Source organism: Mirounga leonina, unplaced genomic scaffold, assembly GCF_011800145.1.
Source record: "Mirounga leonina isolate KUSES-001 unplaced genomic scaffold, KU_Mleo_1.0 Mir_200, whole genome shotgun sequence".
In the NCBI taxonomy this organism is placed as follows: Eukaryota; Metazoa; Chordata; class Mammalia; order Carnivora; family Phocidae; genus Mirounga; species Mirounga leonina.
In genome coordinates, this window is record NW_023270503.1 from 21,416,460 (window position 1) to 21,436,582 (window position 20,123).

Sequence of the window (20,123 nt, forward strand, 5' to 3'; positions counted from 1 at the left end):
TTTGTTGTTTCTCTTTACTGTTGTCTCTTCCTCTCTTTCTGGAATATCTGTTAGGTAGATATTGAACATCCTGGACTAACCTCATCATTCTACCAACCCCCTTCTATTTTTTGTCCTAATTTTAGGATGATTTCTTCAACTTTATTTTTCAACCCTCATTGATTTTTTTTCCCTCTAAAAGTTTTTAAGGTTACTTTTTATAACATTCTGCTATTCTTTTATGGATGCAGTGTTTAGTCTGAAAAAAAATCAGTTTTATTTTTTTTTTTTTCTGTTGCTTGCGTTGTTTCCTTTTGCTCTGAGTGCCTCTGTCTTAGTCCATTTGTTTTTGGACTCTTTATTTTATAATAAAGGCCTTCTTTAAAGGTCTGGTGCTCCGTGGCTATTTTGCTTTTGCTGGTACTTAAGTAATTGTTGCTGATTCTCTGGTTTCCTGCTTTTAACATATAAACATGGCTTCCATTGTTTAGGGAGCAATGCTGTGGGGAGGGAGGTCTCTGTTCTGGAGGATTGGATCTCACTCATACTGCTTCTTGGCATGTCTTTCATCCCAGCCTTCTGGGGTTTTTTTGGTTTGTTTGTTTGTTTGTTTTTAAAGATTTTATTTATTTTATTTGAGAGAGAGAATGAGAGAGAGAGCATATGAGAGGGGGGAGGGTCAGAGGGAGAAGCAGACTCCCTGCGGAGCAGGGAGCCCTATGCGGGACTCCATCCTGGTACTCCAGGATCATGACCTGAGCCGAAGGCAATCACTTAACCAGCTGAGCCATCCAGGTGCCCCCAGCCTTCTGTTTTACGTTCTCCCTTGCACGCATCTTTCTGTAGATTGCTGGTTCCTTCAATGCCTGGGCCTTTCAGAGGTTCTGGTAGCATACAGAGTTCCTCTCTAAACCCTAGTGGTTAGGTTTCAGCTTTTTCTGGTCTGTCAAGTCAGTTTCAGCTGTTTGCCTGTTTTTTCTCTTACAGAATTTTGTTCACATTTCATCTGCTGCAGTTTCTTTTTCTAGTCCCTATGTCCTATTGAGTGGTAAATGACTATGTTTATTCCACCAAGTTTTAACTGGAAATCCTGTGCAGACGGTTTTTTTTTTTAAGATTTATTTATTTATTTTAGAGCAGGGGGTGCAGGGGTAGAGGGAGAGAGAATCCTAAGCAGACTCCATGCTGAGCACAGAGCCCAGCATGGGGCTCCATCCTATGACCTTGAGATGACCTGAGTCGAAACCAAGAGTCAGATACTTAACTAACTGCGCCACCCAGGAACCCCAACTTTTTTCTATTACTATAACATTAGAGCACAAACATACACATTTCCCCATTTCTTTGCATATCCCATGCTATAAAGGCCTTAAATACACTGTTCTGTACTTGCTTTTTATTTATTACTTATTTATTTTTTTAAAGATTTTGTTTATTTGTGAGAGAGAGAGAGAATGAATGCACAAGCAGGGGGCGAAGCGGGCAGAGGGAAAAGCAGGCTCCCTGCTGAGCAAGGAGTCCGACGTGGGACTTGATCCCAGGACCCTGGGACCATGACCTGAGCTGAAGGCAGACGCTTAACCCACTGGAGCCACCCAGGCATCCCCTTGCTTTTTAAAAAACACCTTTATATAATGGATTTCTTTAGTTTTTAACTATGAAGTTAAAAATCTTTAACTTCTTATTTTCTTTTTTTAAGATTTTATTCATTTATTTGACAGAGAGAGACACAGAGAGAGAGGGAGAACAAGGAGAGGGAGAAGCAGGCTTCCCGTGGAGCAGGGAGCCTGATTCAGGGCTTGATCCCAGGACCCTGGGATCATGACCTGAGCCAAAGGCAGACGCTTAACGACTGAGCCACCCAGGTGCCCCCAAAATCTTTAACTTCTTAATGTGTATCCATAACTTCTCTCCGACCTATTAATGATCAGTTAGGTCATTGCAACTTTTAGCTACTGTAAGAATGCCGCTCTGACCAGCCTTTTACATTCGTAATTTCGTTCTTATGACAGGATTTTTGTAGGATTTTTTTTCGCATTGAATTCTTGGATCAGAGGGTGTTTGTGTTCTGAATTTTAACAGATAATATAATTGCCCTTAAAAGAAAAATAAAATGTCCATGCCAGTTTATATCCAGGCAACATAAAACACAGTTTTATGACGTGGATTCTGAAGCCTGACTGACTGGGTTTGAATCCTGCCTCTTTCTCTCATTTGCTGGATGATCTTGGCAAATTCCTTAATCTCTTTAGTTTCCTATTCTGTGAAATTGGGATAATAGCACCTCCTTTGTAGAGTAGGTGTGAAGATTCAGTAAGGTAGTCTAGGTAAAGTGCTTATACAGTGCCTGGTACAAGGCAGAGTAGTGCTCTGTTAGCTTTCATTTATTGTTTGTGTTTCCTGGGATATGACCAAAAAATAAACATTCTGTATTTTCTTTAACAGTTCTTTCTGTGGAGTTTAATGGAAAATTCATAGGAAGCCTTTTAGATACCTTTTAAAACTACATTTTGTGTTAAATGTAAATTACAGGTGGACAATCATTTGCCTATTGTATTCACTTTACACTGTTGAAAAAGTCTGTAATATTTGTTGATTTGGTTGTGTTGTTTCTGTTGCATAGCACTCCCACCAAAGGCATAGAGAACAAAGCTTTTGATCGTAATACAGAATCTCTCTTTGAAGAACTGTCTTCAGCTGGCTCAGGCCTAATTGGAGATGTGGATGAAGGAGCAGATTTACTAGGTATGATAGCTTATCTGAAGAAGAAGTATCATACTGTTTTAAAAATAGATTTTTTTAAAATGATTTAATTGAAAATGCCTTTAAAATGTCCCTAACTGATCAGTAGCACACAGTTATTACACTTTCAGGTAATTAATAGGAATATATTCTTTGAGATCATGAAAGTTTTAAATCAAAGCATCTTTGTATATGGATGTCCCTCAAATTGAATTGCACTTTAATTTGTATTTTGAAATTCATACAGCACATTTTATTGAACACGTGCCAAGAACAGTATTACACATAAGGAGCGCTGTGTATATATATGGGTGTGTGTGTGGGGGGGGATGTGTAGATGTATAGATTGATAGGTAGTTAGTTCTTGGCTTTAGATAGATTTTTTAAAATTCTGTTGACCTTAATTAAATAAGAAAATATAACACTTGTTTTTTCCTGAGATTTAACAGAATATTCTGTTTTAGCTCTATGAGAAATGTAACCATTTTAGAGTTTGTGTTGTTGAAGAACACCTGGTTTGAAAAGAATACTGCATTTGGCTTTTTCCATTATTTATCTGGTGTCCTTTGCCAAATAGCTTAACCTCTCCTGGCCTTAGTTTCTTTGTGTATAAAATGAAGGAGCCGGATTCGAGTTCAGGGATTGAGCAAACTGTGGCTCATGGGTCCAGATCCAGCTCATCTATGTGTATGAATAAAGCTTTATTGGAACACAGCTACTCTCATTTGTTTACTTACTGTCTGTTGTTGCTTTTGCACACAACTGCAGAGTTAAGTAGTCTATAACAGAGATCATATGGCTTTACAAAGACTTAAAATTTACCGTCTGACCCTTTACAGAAAGAATGTATCGACTCCAGCTCTAGGTGATCTCTCAAGTCTCCTTGAACAATAATTACATGGTTCTGACTTTACGTCAGTTAGCTGTGGCATACCTTTCTTACAACTTAAGATCTTACAGAGATTGAAAGCCGTATAGTATTAAAAACCCATGCCTTTGGAATAGATGCTGGTCTTGAAGAAATTTATGTATCTATTATGTAGCTTTTGGTGTAATTATAATACAGACTACAGTGTCCTCAAAAGGTTCTTTTGGTCAATTTTTGTGAATATGGAGTGGGATTCCTTGCATTAATTTGTGTTAAATTTATTGATTACCATTATGTCCTCGAAAGTTTGAAGTATTTTTTGAAGGAAACATAAGTTCTTTCTGTATGGAGCTCACAGTCTATCTAGTAAGAGAGATTGCAAGTTTGTTATAAATAAAAACTTTCTGAGATAGACATAGACCCCCACCATTAGAGTGTAAGTTAAGTATTAGAAGCAGTTGAATGAGTTTGTATTTCTCAAGGAGGGCTAAAGATGAGTTCTTAAGGAACACCCCATTTTTTTTTTTTAAAGATTTTATTTATTTATTTGAGACAGAATGAGAGAGAGAGAGCACATGAGAGGGGGGAGGGTCAGAGGGAGAAGCAGGCACCCTGCTGAGCAGGGAGCCCGATGCGGGACTCGATCCAGGGACTCCAGGATCATGACCTGAGCCGAAGGCAGTCGCTTAACCAACTGAGCCACCCAGGCGCCCAGGAACACCCCATTTTTAAATTTACACTTTAACTTTAGTTAACATTAAATTATGAATGAAAAGTTCCTTTTACAAAACTGAGTCCCTGGCAAAATTAAAGTGTAGAGATGCAAAAAATGTTAGAAAGAAGAATTTTTAAGTGTTTAAATTTATATTCAAATTTATATACAGTAAAAATCACTCTTTTTGATGAATTTTTTAACCTTTGACAAAAGCATGGAGTTGTATAATCACTACCAGAATCAGTTTACACCCCCCAAAATTCCTTCATGCTGCTCCTTTGTGTTTAACTAGAATGAAGTACTTTTTAATGCAGTTTGTATACTCTGCTACTTCATAATCCAGTATTGAATAATACAATTTTTGAGGTTGGTGGTCCCAAACTTTCCTTTTTTTGTAAAGAGTTAAGAAGCCACAGAGTACTTAGAATTAATTGTGGTCTTTTAAAATCTTGTGTTTCCTGAAAGCTTCCATTCTTTGAGTCAGAAGATTAAGCATAATGAATAGGTTAAAAGCAAAATTCTGATACTCTGGTTTTCTTTCTACTTTGAAAATAAGAAATAGACTGTAAACTGGTGTCTTTTCCCTTTTGCAGATATTGATATATTTATCTCTAAAATGTTCCAGATTAGAAGTTTTTACTGTATTACCTTAAGTCTGTAGTGACTTAAATCTGCATGAATCCCTTTTGGTCAAAGATGGTAAATGAAATTTCCAAGGCACATATTTGTTCCCTGGCTTCTCTTCTATACAATTTTGTGATAGCAGTTGAGGTGTAATACTAAATGGAATATAGTGAAACTAACAAAATTGTTATCCAGAGTTCTTTAATTGATCTCAGGTTAATAAATAAGTACATAGTCCATTCCTGTAACTCCATTCATTTTCTCCATCACTGTATTATTGTAAAACTCTTCTCTTTCTCGAGGATATAAATTTTTGCAATCATTATGCATATACTCCACATTTAGATTATTTTTTTCTGATTTTAATAATTTAAAAGAGGTAAACCCCTCCCCACCCCCCAATTGCCCTTGTCTCTTGACTTTCTTATCTTTGTCTGATCCTTTTTTTTTTTTTTTAGAGATTTTATTTATTTATTTGACAGAGATACAGCAAGAGGAGGAACGCAAGCGGGGGAGTGGGAGAGGGAGAAGCAGGCTTCCTGCCAAGCAAGGAGCCCGATACGGGGCTCGATCCCAGGACCCTGGGACCATGACCTGAGCTGAAGGCAGACGCTTAATGACTGAGCCACCCAGGCGCCCTGTCTGATCCTTTTTCCATTCATTTCAGTCATGTACTCCCCACAGCCACACTCTAGAACTTGGAAATCATATATCCTACTCTTGGGATTTTTTTTCTCTTGATTATCCTTCTATATTTTCAACTTCACTATCTTTACTTCTTCTATTATCATTTAAACATGTTCAGATCTCTTCCATTTAAAAACGAACGTATGGCCTGGCCCTCCTCTGCCACTCTTATCTTTAGTACCTTTGTACCCTATCACTCCTTTTGCTTCCATATCTGGTCCTACTTTTATGCAGCAATATTGAAGAGGTATCTGTTATGTGTTTGACACTATTCTAGATGCTTGTGATACATGAGTGAACAAAGCAGCCTTCTTGAAAGTGTAGCTGCTTTTAAGTGGCAGGATTTCCCCTTTCCCACTTGGATCTCATCCCCCTGTAGTCTGTATCGGCATTCTTCCCCACACTCACCTGACGTGAAACAGCCTTCTTGTTTGCTATATCCAGCGGTTCCTTCTACATCCTTTCACAGGACTTCTCAGATAACATTTGTCTTTAACACCTTCTTTCCTGGATTTCTGTGATAACAGACTTTCCTGCCTCTGACTATATTCTTTTTCAGTCTTCTTTGCAGGATCCTCTTCCTCTGCCCATCTTTCAGGATATCAGTGTCCCAGGCCTGCTTCTTTGTTTGGGAAATCTTATTTGCTTTTGTTTCTTGGCTTTCATGGAAAATTGCTCCACAATTTTTATCTCCTTCCAACATCTTTTTCTAGAGCCCCAGACTGTTACTTCAGAACAGCCCACGAGACACCTCTAAAGTGATTTGTAGGGCTTTACACTTGATGTGCCTAAAGCTCAGTTCATCATGTTCATTGTCCTGTTCAGGGCTGTTCTTAGTCCAGCACGTACTGTCTCAGTCAGTGAATGCCTCACCATCCACTCAGTTCTCCATTCAAAATCTCTCCCTCTTCTCTTGGAACCAATCACCAAGGTTTGTTTACTCCTTTTCTTTAAAAAAAAAAAATCTGTATAACTTTTTTTTCCCCATGCCTCTGCTTAAATGGCATATCCTCCTATTGGAATTCTGCCTTGATCCCCTAGTTAAAGCTTAATTGTCCCTGAAATGTATTCTCATGGCACTCATTTTCTTTATTATGCCACTCTGTATACTTTACTGTAATGTTGTATGTACTCATCTCTCTGGGTAGGCTCTAAGCTCAATGTGGCCAAGACAACTTTGTCCGTTGCTCACTATTGAGTCTTTAGCACCATAGCACAGCGATTAAGTGAATATGGATTGCTAAGTAGTTCTAATGGCTTTATTTCACCTCTGATTCTATGATTCTTCACCTTTTAGGATTAAAACTCCTTTATGGGAGAATTTGTAAGAAAGCAGTGTGCTTTTGTAAAAATGCATGTATAGGTAGACAAAATCGTGCATACTTTCTCAAGGGATTAACAGATACTTTGGAGGCCCAACTATGGACCTAGCTTGAGGGTTGTTGCTAATCTGCCAGGCAGTTTTTTGCTTGTTTTAATAGGTAAAGTTTTCAAATATGTTAGACCTAAGTTATGTTTTTCTTATAGTAATGAGTTAATTTTTATCAATACATTTCAAAATGAAAATTTTGGATAATCCTATTGACCATATATTGACTTTATAAACAAGATTTTGAGAGAACTCTTCACTGAGAACGTGTAAACTTTAGAAACTACATTATCAGATATGATTCCCAAGGAGTACATATTTCAAAATTTTTTCTTATTTATAATATTTACACTTTATTGTGTTTGTTTCTCTACATCTTCTAAATTTTATTGTTTCCTCTCATTGAAACAAATGAGCATATTTCTTTCTGAAAACAATCTAATTGTGATTCTCATTCATTTTTCTCTTGGGCGGCTTACCCAGGGGAATATTCTGGTGTGTATGCTTTTAAATACTTTAATATTACTGCTTCTTAAGCAAGGTGTTCCTGGCTGCTCTTCTCATGTAATGCTTTCTCATCATTTTTTTCTGCTCAACTATTTTTTTTTTTTTTGCCTTCCATATATTTTCAGCTTTTATGCTTATCTCCCTACATGCTTGAGAGTTTATAGCAAACATAGTCATTACATAAGCTTTTTTCAACCAATCTAAACCTATTTCTTCTGATTATATAGCTTTATTGAAAGTTAACATTAGTCAAAAGCAAATATTTCAGCATATCTTGCCAAAATTCATTTTGGAATTGGAATTTGGAAACCTTTTTAGTTTGTCTTTATTTTTACCTTTTGGAGAATACATAGATGATTGAATAAGCTACTATGTGTGATATTTAATTCTTCATGGTAGTAGTACCCTGATCTTTGAGAATATTTGAGATAATTATAATACAGACAAAATATGAGTACATATGTGAGCAGTGATTTTTAGCATTCCTAGGTTGGTTTTGTTTTAAATTATCTTTAAGTCATTTGAAATAACTAACTTTTAAAAAAGGGACATGTTAACTCCTTTTCCTTATGTAGTTTTCTTAGGATTTCCTTCCTGTATAGCTGGGTTATATGAATATGACTTATTCCGTTGTATGTAGTTATCCAACATTAGCTTAGGATAAGTGAATGGTGGGTCTTTGGCTTTGCTTTGTTTTGCCTTTTTGTTTTTGTAACTTTTTGAGATACATTCCCTAGTGTGTGGTTTTATTTCTTCAGTTTCTTTTAAGTAGCAAATTAAAGAACTTTCTTCTCCCTAAAGATCATTGCATTGGATCTTGCATTGAATGCTCTGTCTGCCTTACAGTCCTCATTAAATTATTAAACAGGATTCTGTAAAGTAATAACTGAACATTATCATTTCAGAGGTGGCACTTTGAGGGAAACTTTATATTATTGATGTGGGATTTTCAGTCTAATTATTCAGTTTCATTGTGCAAAAGAATTGGTAAAGCATTTTTTTTTTTTAGGTATTACGTATCAAAGAGCATCCTTATGAATGGAGGAAATCATCTTAATTTCTGTCTTTTGCACATCATTATGCATTAAATCATAACACTGATCCCAGGTGTATTTCATATCATGCATAAAACTTTACAGTTTAATAATCTATTTTCATGCTGTTTCTTACATAAAACATTTCTTGTTCTTTGTTTTTGCTTTACATGGAATGCATGGGCTTTAAGACCATAATTTCTTTGGTAAGGTTTCATCTGCATTGGGATTCCGTCTTTCTTTGGCCTTGTTTCTGCCTGTTCTTTCTTAGTAAGACCTAATTTTTAGGCAAAAGCCTACAATACCAGCTGTGATTTGGAAATGATTTCTGATCTGTACTAATGCTTACTCTTTTTTCCTCTAAATATTTTACTGCTATTTTTTAGAATATTTGGCAGAAAAGTCTTGGGATTGTATTGAAATAATTATCTATGAGAAACAAAATATAGACTAACAAAGAATTGGCTAACAAAATCTTTAGCTTTGTTTTGTGATGGATAATTATTTATAATTTTATAACCTATACAAGTAGATATATCAAATGAAATTATAGACTAAGGTTACTAAAGGACAGATAAAATCTATAAATTAAAATTTGAGTCTCTATTATAATACAAGTTTATATAGTTTTTGATAAATTTTTTGAAAGGTTTTATTTATTTATTTATTTATTTTGGTAGGAATGGGTCGTGAAGTTGAGAATCTTATATTAGAAAATACACAACTGTTGGAAACCAAGTAAGTATATACAAAAATTCTTTTTTAAAGATTTTATTTATTTTTTCTGAGAGAGAGTGAGCGCGCACAAGCACGGGGGAGGGGCAGAGCAGAGAGAGAAGTAGGCTCCCCGCTGAGCAGGACCCTGGGATCATGACCTGAGCCAAGACAGACACTTATCCACTGAGCCACCCAGGCACCCCAGTATATACAAAATTTTAACAAGGAACACAAGATACTGAATTTTCTCATCTGAGTCAGTGACCCTTGTTCAGTTTAACACAGCATGTGACTACAGTCTAGCCACCCTGTTTTGTTCCTCTTCGTGTGTTTGTGTGCGTGCACAGCATGCACAAGTAAATGGGCAATGGGACCTGATTTCCCTAATGGATAGGTTTTGTTGCTCTGTTTTTTGCAGAAATAGGTTTTTATCTCCTTTCCACCCTACAAATGTTCATGCCTTTCTCTTAACCTCCTTGGATAGGTCAGATGTTTTTTTTTGCTCCCTCCCCTAGGATGCCTATTTTATTATCTTTTCTTCTGGGGTTTCTTTATTTCTTTTTTTTTTTTTTTAAAGATTTTATTTATTTGAGAGAGAGAATGACAGAGAGAGAGAGAGAGAGAGAGCACATGAGATGGGGGAGGGTCAGAGGGAGAAGCAGACTCCCTGCCGAGCAGGGAGCCCGATGCGGGACTCGATCCCGGGACTCCAGGATCATGACCTGAGCTGAAGGCAGTCGCTTAACCAACTGAGCCACCCAGGCGCCCCGGTTTCTTTATTTCTACATAAATGTTTTGATCTATACCCCAGCCCAGCTCTCCTCCATAGTTGTCGGTTTTCAGGTGTAATATGTGGAGCCTTAGACCCTCAAACATATTGGAGTCTTGTTTAGTGAGGCAGGTCCTGAGTCCTGTGGAAAAGCAGCCCAGGTCCCTTTGTTAATTTGCTGTGTCAAGAGAACTTTGGAACATCTAGGTAGATCCAAAATAGAAGGCAGTTATGAGGTACTATGCCCACTTGTACCCAAAAGAACTAGATCTTAGATTTTTTTTCCCCATAAACATTCTGTCAAAAACCAATGATGTACTGGCTAATTGGATTTAAATTAAAAAATATATATATATATTTTTTTTCCCCTAGATCCACCCCAAGTTTAGACTTTTATCTCATCAATTATTAAAGATTCAAAGATAAATTTCCTTTTTGATTAGGTAATATTTTTTTCAGAGTTTAACAACGGTACCCTTATGGATGCTATTTTGTAAAAGTTTAATCTTCATTAATTGTGGTATTTTTATTAGTTGGTGGTCTGTTTTGCTTTACCCATTTATTCTTTGTAAGTGGAAAGAGCAAAATCTTGGATGGTTGTGTGTTTTTTTGTCTTTACCTACAAACAACACCAGGTAGAGTATCTTAAAATACTCCGTTATTCAGCTTTGATTGTATAGTTATTTTTGTCTGTAAGAGAACAAGCTGAAAGACAGGAAGAGTACTCATTTGTAATGATATATGCGAAATATGTGTTTCTTAGACATGCTTTGAATGTAGTGAAGAATGACTTGATAGCTAAGGTGGATGAGCTGACCTGCGAGAAGGACGTGCTGCAGGGGGAGCTGGAGGCTGTAAAACTAGCCAAGCTGAAGCTCGAGGAGAAGAACAAGGAGCTGGAGGAGGAGCTTAGGAAGTAAGTTTCCTGGGTGGTGTTCTGAACCCAGCTCTCTTAGCCAGCGGGCCACAGAGGGTCATAGGTGTCCCCCCGAGGCTGGCCCTGCTGCCACCGCCGGCAGCCTTCTCCAGCGGGCCAGGAGCACCAGCTGCCAGGAGGGTCAGGGCCAAGTGCCCGTTGGTGGCTCGGATATCAGTGCGCCCCTTGCTTGCCCAGCCTTATCATTTCACTTTCTGTGGCTGTCACTGTGTGAGAAAAATTAGTAGAACCATTCTAAAATTTGCTAATAAGGAAATTAGAAACATTATTTTCCTTCACCCAGCCTTCTTTAATACTTGTTTTTTTCTGAGAACAGTGTTGCACTAATGTTCCCCGAAGTGAAGGCAGCTAAATACTCTGAAAAGAGAATAATCATTTAGTGTTGATTAAAATTTTTGACCTACTCTTTAATTCCTTGAAAAGATGAACACAACTCAAATAACATGTTCTTTTTTTTTCCCCACCAGAGCTCGTGCAGAAGCCGAAGATGCACGGCAAAAAGCAAAAGATGACGATGATGTAGGTTTATGATTTCAGACTTTTTTTCTTACTACATTTTGGTTTTTAAAGAAAATCTTGCTAATTAAGCTTTGGATATAGCATTATAAAAAGAAAGAAGATCTCTGTGTTAATGAGTAGGCTACCTCATGCTCCCACATGGTATCCAGAGGCTGAGCTTTCTGGCTACATGTGGTGTGCTCATTTTTTTTTCTGTGGCTCTGTGCTGTGACCTTGTTTGCAAGTTCAAGCTCAAGGACCAGCCGAAACATTTTGTTTTGTCTCATATTTTGACTTAGAAATATGAAAGCTTAATTATAAAGTTGTTTAAAAGTATTAAACATAAAAAAGATGAATTCTAGGACTTTATTTTTTTATTTTATTTATTTATTTATTTTTAAAGATTTTATTTATTTGAGAGCGAATGAGAGAGAGAGAACACATGAGAGGGGATAGGGTCAGAGGACGAAGCAGACTCCCTGCCGAGCAGGGAGCCCGATGCGGGACTCGATCCAGGGTCTCCAGGATCATGACCTGAGCCGAAGGCAGTCGCTTAACCAACTGAGCCACCCAGGCGCCCCGAATTCTAGGACTTTAGTAGTAAGCAGTCAGCTTATACTGTTTTCAACATATGTAAATACAGAAGACTAAGGATGAGGTTTTACCAATATAATTAGCATCATAGTAACTGTTAGTAGCTAGATGATCATTCCTGTAACAGGTGTTTGTTGGTCAAGCATCAGACTTGAGATATGTGGGTAACCTGTACAAAGTGATTATTTAATGCCCCTGCAATCTTGCTCTTTTTTAAAATATATAATACTTGGTACATACCAAAAATATATGTAACATATGTAAGTTATGAAACATAATAAATTAACATAATGAACCCACCACCTAACCTAAGAACTAGAACATTATCAAACATTGAAGCTACCCTATGCTCCTCCCCTCCAGAGGAGACCACTATCCTATATCATTTTCTTACCTTTAATAATGATAATGATTTTATCGGGGCACCTGGCTGGCTCAGTTGGTAGAGCATGGGACTCTTATCTTGGATTCGTGGTGGGTTCAAGCCCCACGTTGGGTGTAGAGCTCACTTAAATTTTTTTTTTTTTTTTAAAGATTTTATTTATTTATTTGAGACAGAGAGAATGAGAGAGACAGAGAGCACATGAGAGGGGGGAGGGTCAGAGGGAGAAGCAGGCTCCCTGCTGAGCAGGGAGCCCGATGCAGGACTCGATCCCGGGACTCCAGGATCATGACCTGGGCCGAAGGCAGTCGCTTAACCAACTGAGCCACCCAGGCGCCCAAATTTTTTTTTTTTTTTTAAGATTTTATTTATTTATTTAACTGAGAGACAACAGTGAGGCAGGGGGAGTGGGAGAGAGAGAAGCAGGCTTCCTGTGGAGCAGGGAGCCCATTGCAGGGCTTGATCCCAGGACCCTGGGATCATGACCTGAGCCAAAGGCAGACGCTTAACAACTGAGCCACCCAGGTGCCCCTAAAATTTTTTTTTAAATAATTTTATCATATCACACATATATGTATTCCTACAAAATATAGCTTAATTTTCATTGGTTTTTTTTATTTCATACTTGGAGATTTACCTCTTTTACTCGGCATTATGTTTCTGAGATTTACCTGTGTTGTAGTGTATGCCAGAAGTTATTCATGTTTACTCCGTTATAATATCCCATTGTATGAATATTATAATTTATGTATTTGTTTTCCTATTAATGGATATTTAGGATATTTTCAGCTTTTTACTACCACAAACAGTGCTGTTTTTAGGAACATTATAGTGCAAGTCTCCTGGTTCTTCCATGGCATATATCTAGGAGTGTGATTGCTATGCTGCAGACTCAGAGTCCTTGAATCCTCTGTTGTTTGACTTCGTTTGAGAAGCAGAGTTCAGAGCAGGAGGACAAAGAAGGAGGTCCCCAAGGACTAAACTTAGCCTCTTTCTTAACTGTCCCACCCTTCAGCAAAACAAGAGCCCTGCAGTTAAACCAGTGTTCCCCCCAGAAGAGCATTTAGAAATTACAGTAGAAGGAAGTTGACTTGAGCATGCTTCTTTGGGTCTTAGCATAGTCACATCCTTTAGTCTCCCTAAGAAGAATTCTAGTTAATACACTTGTCTCCAGCTTCTTGTATTTCTGTTGATGTTTTAATGACTCTTAGAGTTGGGTACCCTGGTACCTAGCCAATATATGTAGATGATGGGTAGTTTGAGATGAGTGAATCCCTTTTGGAACTAACTTGTAACAAATTGCTGAATAATTAGCATTTGTTATAGAACATCAACTTAAAATAATGTTGTTAGAAGAACCATTTCCAGGCAAGCATGTTAAATCTATATAGATAGATTAACTTTGTTAATCTTTCTTGGTTTTAGTTCAGAATCTACACTGTTCTTTGTATTTGCTTTACAGTATGTTCAAATATCTTGTATTTCTATTCAGAAATTAAATTGTTTACCTCTTTTCCGTCATAAGTAATTACTAAAATCTCTTTATTGATTTTATTTTTATATAAGGTTATTTTTCTTTAAATGATGCAATAGATTAGAAATTAAGAAATGTTTTAAAGCTTTAAGATTTTGCTTAAGTTTAGCATAACACCAAAAGCAGATATAGGCTGCCAGAGTGATCTGCTGTGTTCTTTTCATTATAGAGTGATATTCCCACAGCCCAGAGGAAGCGGTTTACTAGAGTAGAAATGGCCCGCGTTCTAATGGAGAGAAACCAATATAAAGAGAGATTGATGGAGCTTCAGGAAGCTGTTCGATGGACAGAGATGATTCGGTTCGTATGAGAAGTACCTCTTGGTGCTTTTCTAGTATTGTTTCCTGGGTTTGAATATTCCTTCCCTCAGAACTAGAGTCCAGCCTTGGGGATCCAAACCTCTTACTCTGTTTACTAGGAGATAACTTTCTAAAGTAACACTAGATATTAGGGACAGAATGTGATCAAAATGGGTGCCTTTTGGGTAAAGGGCCCTTGGAAAATGTTCCCGTGACCTCTAAGAGGTAATTGTTGTTACTTAGGAATGATGGTCATTTTTCAAAAGAATATAGAAATTGACACTGCTTTTACAGTAATGTCAGGGAAAGATATAAATTTCACGTTCTACCCAGAAAACTAAGTCATTTTTACTCCATGTCTTTCTGTAAAATACTCTTGTCCAATTTCCCCCTCCTTTCTGGCTATTCATGCAAAATGTACCCTCCATTGACATCTTTGTTGATCTGATCTTAGATCTCACCTACTGCTGCCATCTAACGGCCATATTCTCAGTAACAGTGTTCCTTAACTTAGGAAGAGCTCATGAACAGTTTGTGAACTAGTTGCCCCCTAATTTGCCCATATTTTTTTAAATTTAATTTAATTTTATTAGGTTATGTTAGTCACCATACAGTCCATCGTTAGTTTTTGATGTAGTGTTCCATGATTCATTGTTTTCATATAACACCCGTGCTTCATGCAGTACGTGCTGTCCTTAATACCCATCACCGGGCCCATCCCCCTCCCCCCCTCCCCTCCAAAACCCTCAGTTTGTTTTTCAGAGTCCATAGTCTCTCGTGGTTCGTCTCCCCGTCCAATTTCCAACCCCTTCATTTTTCCCTTCCTTCTCCTAATGTCCTCCATGCTGTTCCTTATGTTCCACAAATAAGTGAAACCATATGATAATTGACTTTCTCTGCTTGACTTATTTCACTTAGCATAATCTCCTCCGGTCCCATCCATGTTGATGTAAAAGTTGGGTATTCATCCTTTCTGATGTAATTTGCCCATATTTTTGAGTTTGGAGTCCCATGTCAGATTTACCAATAACAGTACATATATACTGACACATTGTTTTAAAGTTTATGAACATGTTTTTTAACCTCCAACTTTTACTTCTTTGTGATTACATTATTTATTTAACAGTTTATATGTCCTTTACCAGTGTCATACTAGAACAAAAGTACTTTGTATAGCACATTTACAATTTGCTAAACTTGTAATTGCTGCTAAGAAGGAAGGAGATCAGTATTCTGATCTTCATTAATTGTTCAAAGAAAGTAATGTACTAAGAAATTTGTCTTTAACTCAAACATTTAATGGATATTACATAAATAATAAATATTTTATTTATTTATTTATTTATTTTTTAAAGATTTTTATTTTTATTTATTTGAGACAGAGAGAATGAGAGACAGAGAGCATGAGAGGGAGGAGAGTCAGAGGGAGAAGCAGACTCCCTGCCGAGCAGGGAGCCCGATGCGGGACTCGATCCTGGGACTCCAGGATCATGACCTGAGCCGAAGGCAGTCGCTTAACCAACTGAGCCACCCAGGCGCCCAATAATAAATATTTTAAGCATTGAGGTAGAGGCGCCTGGGTGGCTCAGCCGGTTAAGCCTCCGACTCTTGACTTCGGCTCAGGCCCTGAGAATATGGCCGTTAGATGGCATGGGGTCATGAGATTGGGCTGTGTCATCAGGCTCTGCACTCAGCGGGGAGTCTGCTGGAGATTTCCGCCCCCGTCTTTCTCAAATAAGTAACTAAATCTTTTTTTAAAATTGAGGTATATAGAGAGGCTCCATCTTTCTTTTTTAATATTTATTTATTTTAGAGAACACGAACGGGAGGGATAGAGGGAGGGGGAGAGAGAATCTCAATCAAGACTCCACATTCGGCATGGAGCCCAACATGGGGCTCAATCCCACAACACTGAGATGAAGACTTGAGCCGAAACCATGGGTCAGATGCTTAACCAGCTATGCCACCCAGGCTCTCCAACAGGCTCCCCAACAGGCTCCTCTTTTCCTTGCTATTTTTAGTTCTAGCAGCCACGTGATAGTCCACAAGTGAAACGAAGTGGTGTCTCATTTTTTACTTTTCCATTGAATTAAAGATGTTTTCAATTTAGTCCTTTAAAAAAAATGTGAAAAGTGAGCTCTCATAGTGAGCGCATGATCCTTACCATCTTACTAAATTAGTTTGGAGTGCCTTATTTTCTGAAATTTTGTTGAACTACCTATCAATCCAGTTTATCCCCTTCTCTGGTCATCTTTTCAGTAATGGGAAAGTATTTGTCCTATGAAAAATGAACCATCAGAACAGTAAAGTTACAGGCTATCTTGTGAGAGCTAGAGCATGAGGACAATAGAGACCTTTATGTAAAGATAAGGATTCAAAAGACAGTATTTTGACAAAAGTGAGAACTGGAAGATATCTCTTCAATAAAATTTTTAAAAAATATTTACATTCAGGCCTGTTGGCTGTCCGATCAGCACAGATAACAGTCTTGTCTCTGTCAGTGGACTGAGCTTTTCGATGGAGGGATGGTGTTTTATTTATCTTAGTTGTACTGGCTTTTACAGGCTGACTGACACATGATAGGTCAAAGCAACTATTTACTGAATTTAATTGTTGATTCTCTTGTGTATCCCATGAACTTCTTGGGAAGTTCTTCAGATAGAAAACTAAAAAACTAAAACACCTCACTGATGAGACATTTTTTTTCTTTGTTTTTCTTTTAAAATATAGTGCATCAAGAGAAAATCCAGCCATGCAGGAAAAAAAAAGGTCAAGCATTTGGCAGTTGTAAGTATCTAAAAACACATTAAAGACTTCAGAGAGCCCTTTGAGACAAGATTGCAGTCAAAATTTATTTCTGAGAATGATTTCGTGTCTCCTTTCTTTTTAAAATTTGGAGTATACGGCTAAATTGAACTTTTTTCTTTTTGATACATAGCGTGCCAGCTCGGTAAGGCTATTCTTGAGGACAAACACATGCTGTCGTAAGCTGCATCCTGTTGGTTATGCACTCGATGGAATCTTCTGCTAAATTAAATAAAAATGATGGGGATTTATTCATAGAGTTGATAATTACCTGGATCCTCAGTAAATAAGTTATATGGATGCACTGGTTGTGTGATTGTAAAGAACTTTATAAAGTAAAGCTTAGAAATTTAGTGTCTGTAGGTTTGAGTAGTGTGTGTATTTGTGTGTTTCAGATTTGATTTATGTTCATGCCAGAAGAACTGTGCATTTACTATACTTAAAATTTACCCTTTTTGGTGAATCCGCTATTTAATAGAAGTGTTAATTCTTTTAAGTGGATGTGAAGGTAGATCTATAAATTAGGCTTAATAAGAAAAGGTATAAGATGTATGTTAAAATGGTAGTATGTGTTCCAGTACTTTATTACCACTTTTAGAACTGGCAAACTAAGCTTCTGTTCAAACCATGCAGCTATAACATTGCTGTTTAACAACTACTTACCAAGTAAGGGCTAGTACCTGTCTTATTTCTTCATTACAAGAAGATCCCCGTACTTAAGAGTTTCTTTCTTTCATTATGTGAATTGCTAATTAAAGTGCGAGGATCTGCCATTCTAAGCAATAGTTTCTCTTCCCTGAATGTCTGAGTTTGGCTGTGAGTTATTGCTAAGGCTGCAGTGTATGAGTACAAAAACTCTTTCTGCCAGTTTCTAACTCATTGCCTTGTAAAAGCACTCTGAAATTTATGGAAAGTAATGGATTGTTTTTCATAGTGCATGTAATAACACTCTTTCTCTCTTGCGCGCGCTCTCTCTCTTGCTCTCTCTCGCTCTCTCACGTTTTTTCTTTTTAGTTTCAGCCGACTTTTCAGCTCTTCAAGTAATACTACTAAGAAGCCTGAACCACCTGTTAATTTGAAATACAATGCACCCACTTCTCATGTTACTCCTTCTGTCAAGAAAAGAAGCAGCACCTTATCTCAGCTCCCTGGGGATAAGTCCAAAGCCTTTGATTTCCTTAGTGAAGAGTAAGTATTTTGCAGACTAGTGGTTATGCGCTAAATAACTTAATAGTTCAGAATATTCTTGCCCCTTATCCGATCAGCTGTAAGGTTCACATAAGTCCATAAAGAAGCCATTTCTATAACGTGGCTGCCTACCTTTAAGTAGATTACTTGTAGTCAATACCTTTTATGAAAATTGTATTTCACAGGTTTCATAAACAGAAGTTGTTTTAAAATGTCTCTTTGTTGCTGGTCAACAACACTGGTAAATATTAGTAAAATGTTAAAGGCCTATATAAGCCTTTATCCTAAATGTTTGAACATTTCCTTTGGTGTCAGAAGAAGTTTATTTTCCCTCCTGACTCTGATGCTCATGAGGTACATGAACTTGGACAAGCTAACCTCTCAGCCCCAGTTTCTCTGCTTGTAAATGGAGTAGGATAACCTGTCTCAGAGGCACTAGGATTAAATTACCAAGGGTTTGTAAAGTGTCTGACACACAGATTTGTTAACTATGGCATACATAGCAAGTTAGTTTGCATTTTTGTCTTCTGAAACAAAGCAGTGGGGTCCAGAAATTAATCTTTGTTATCTTCCTAAGAAGATACTGATTTATTGATCTTGAGTCACTTCTAGCACATTCCCTGGCATGAGAAAATTCTCAGTAAATATTTGTTGAATGAACAAAAAAGGGAGGAACTAAAAAATACTTAAGAATTTTTCCCTTTCATGTGGCCAAATCTGAAATCTGATAGAAATTTGATGGCTGATGATTCAACATAATAAAATAAGCTGCTTGCGATTAATCTGTTAAAGTTTGAACACTGTACCCACTGCACAACTTTAAAAGGCCAGCTTTAGGCTAACACTTCTTAGAAATGCAGAACTCTGAAGTAAACTGAAATTGGGTGATTTTTTTTTTTTTTTGTCATTTTTGCTGTCTTAGCGGGAAAGGGGAGATACACTGTTATATTCCCTTAATTAAAAAGGGAAATTTCTTTGCCTTTTAGAACTGAAGCTAGTTTAGCCTCGCGCAGAGAACAAAAGAGAGAACAGTATCGTCAGGTAAAGGCACATGTTCAGAAGGAAGATGGTAGAGTGCAGGCTTTTGGCTGGAGTCTGCCTCAGAAGTACAAACAGGTAAGATGTGAATGGTAAGAGCATCTAGTGGTTAGTGCTAGGGGAGAGGAGTATGCCTGGGCATGAAGGAATTGAAATACCTGTCTCAAACCTGCTAGTTTCAAGTTCATTGACTTGGCACACACTTAGAGAAGGGTTGAAGGTAGTGGTTCTCAGGCTGTTTTCTAGAGCCCCAGAGCTCAAAAGAAATGCCTGAGTCTGTGAGGAGGCAGAGGGGTCAACAGGAGGTTTACCAAGTGCACAGACTTGAGGTAATCTGTTGGTTTGTTTTTTGTTCTTTTTTGTTTTGTTTTGAGGGATAATTGACATACAGCGTTATAATAGTTTCAGGTACACAACATAATGATTTGATATTTTTATATATTGTGAAATGATCACCACAGTAAGTGTAGTTAAAAATCATCACCAAACATGGTTACAGATTTTTTTTCTTATAGTGAGAACTTTACAGATTTACTCTCTTAGCAACTTTAAATGGTGGCTCAGTCGTTAAGCGTCTGCCTTTGGCTCAGGTCATGATCCCAGGGTCCTGCGATCGAGCCCCGCATCGGGCTCCCTGCTCCGCAGGAAGCCTGCTTCTCCCTCTCCCACTCCCCCTGCTTGTGTTCCCTCTCTCGCCGTGTCTCCCTCTGTAAAATAAATAAAATCTTAGAAGAAAAAAATGTGCAATACAGTATTACTAATTATAGTTGCCATGCTGTACCGTACATCCCCATGACTTAATTTATAACTGGAAGTTTGTATCTTTTGACCTCCTTT

At 37.6% G+C, this 20,123-nt stretch overlaps 1 protein-coding gene across 7 annotated transcripts in view; it reads left to right on the forward strand.

The window, feature by feature from the left end:
* The window catches only part of SPAG9 (sperm associated antigen 9), a 139,132-nt gene that overhangs the window by 90,089 nt on the left and 28,920 nt on the right, over positions 1–20,123 (forward strand). For 4 of the 7 annotated variants that reach the window (XM_035026831.1, XM_035026826.1, XM_035026828.1 and 1 more), the window contains 8 exons: positions 2,603–2,724; positions 9,206–9,263; positions 10,775–10,927; positions 11,416–11,467; positions 14,126–14,256; positions 16,986–17,042; positions 18,075–18,248; positions 19,235–19,364. In XM_035026831.1, the coding sequence (XP_034882722.1) occupies positions 2,603–2,724; positions 9,206–9,263; positions 10,775–10,927; positions 11,416–11,467; positions 14,126–14,256; positions 16,986–17,042; positions 18,075–18,248; positions 19,235–19,364 (877 nt within the window). Of the gene's footprint in view, positions 1–2,602; positions 2,725–9,205; positions 9,264–10,774; positions 10,928–11,415; positions 11,468–14,125; positions 14,257–16,985; positions 17,043–17,193; positions 17,206–18,074; positions 18,249–19,234; positions 19,365–20,123 lie in introns of all 7 variants that reach the window. The other 3 variants (XM_035026825.1, XM_035026827.1, XM_035026829.1) reach the window with 1 other exon arrangement.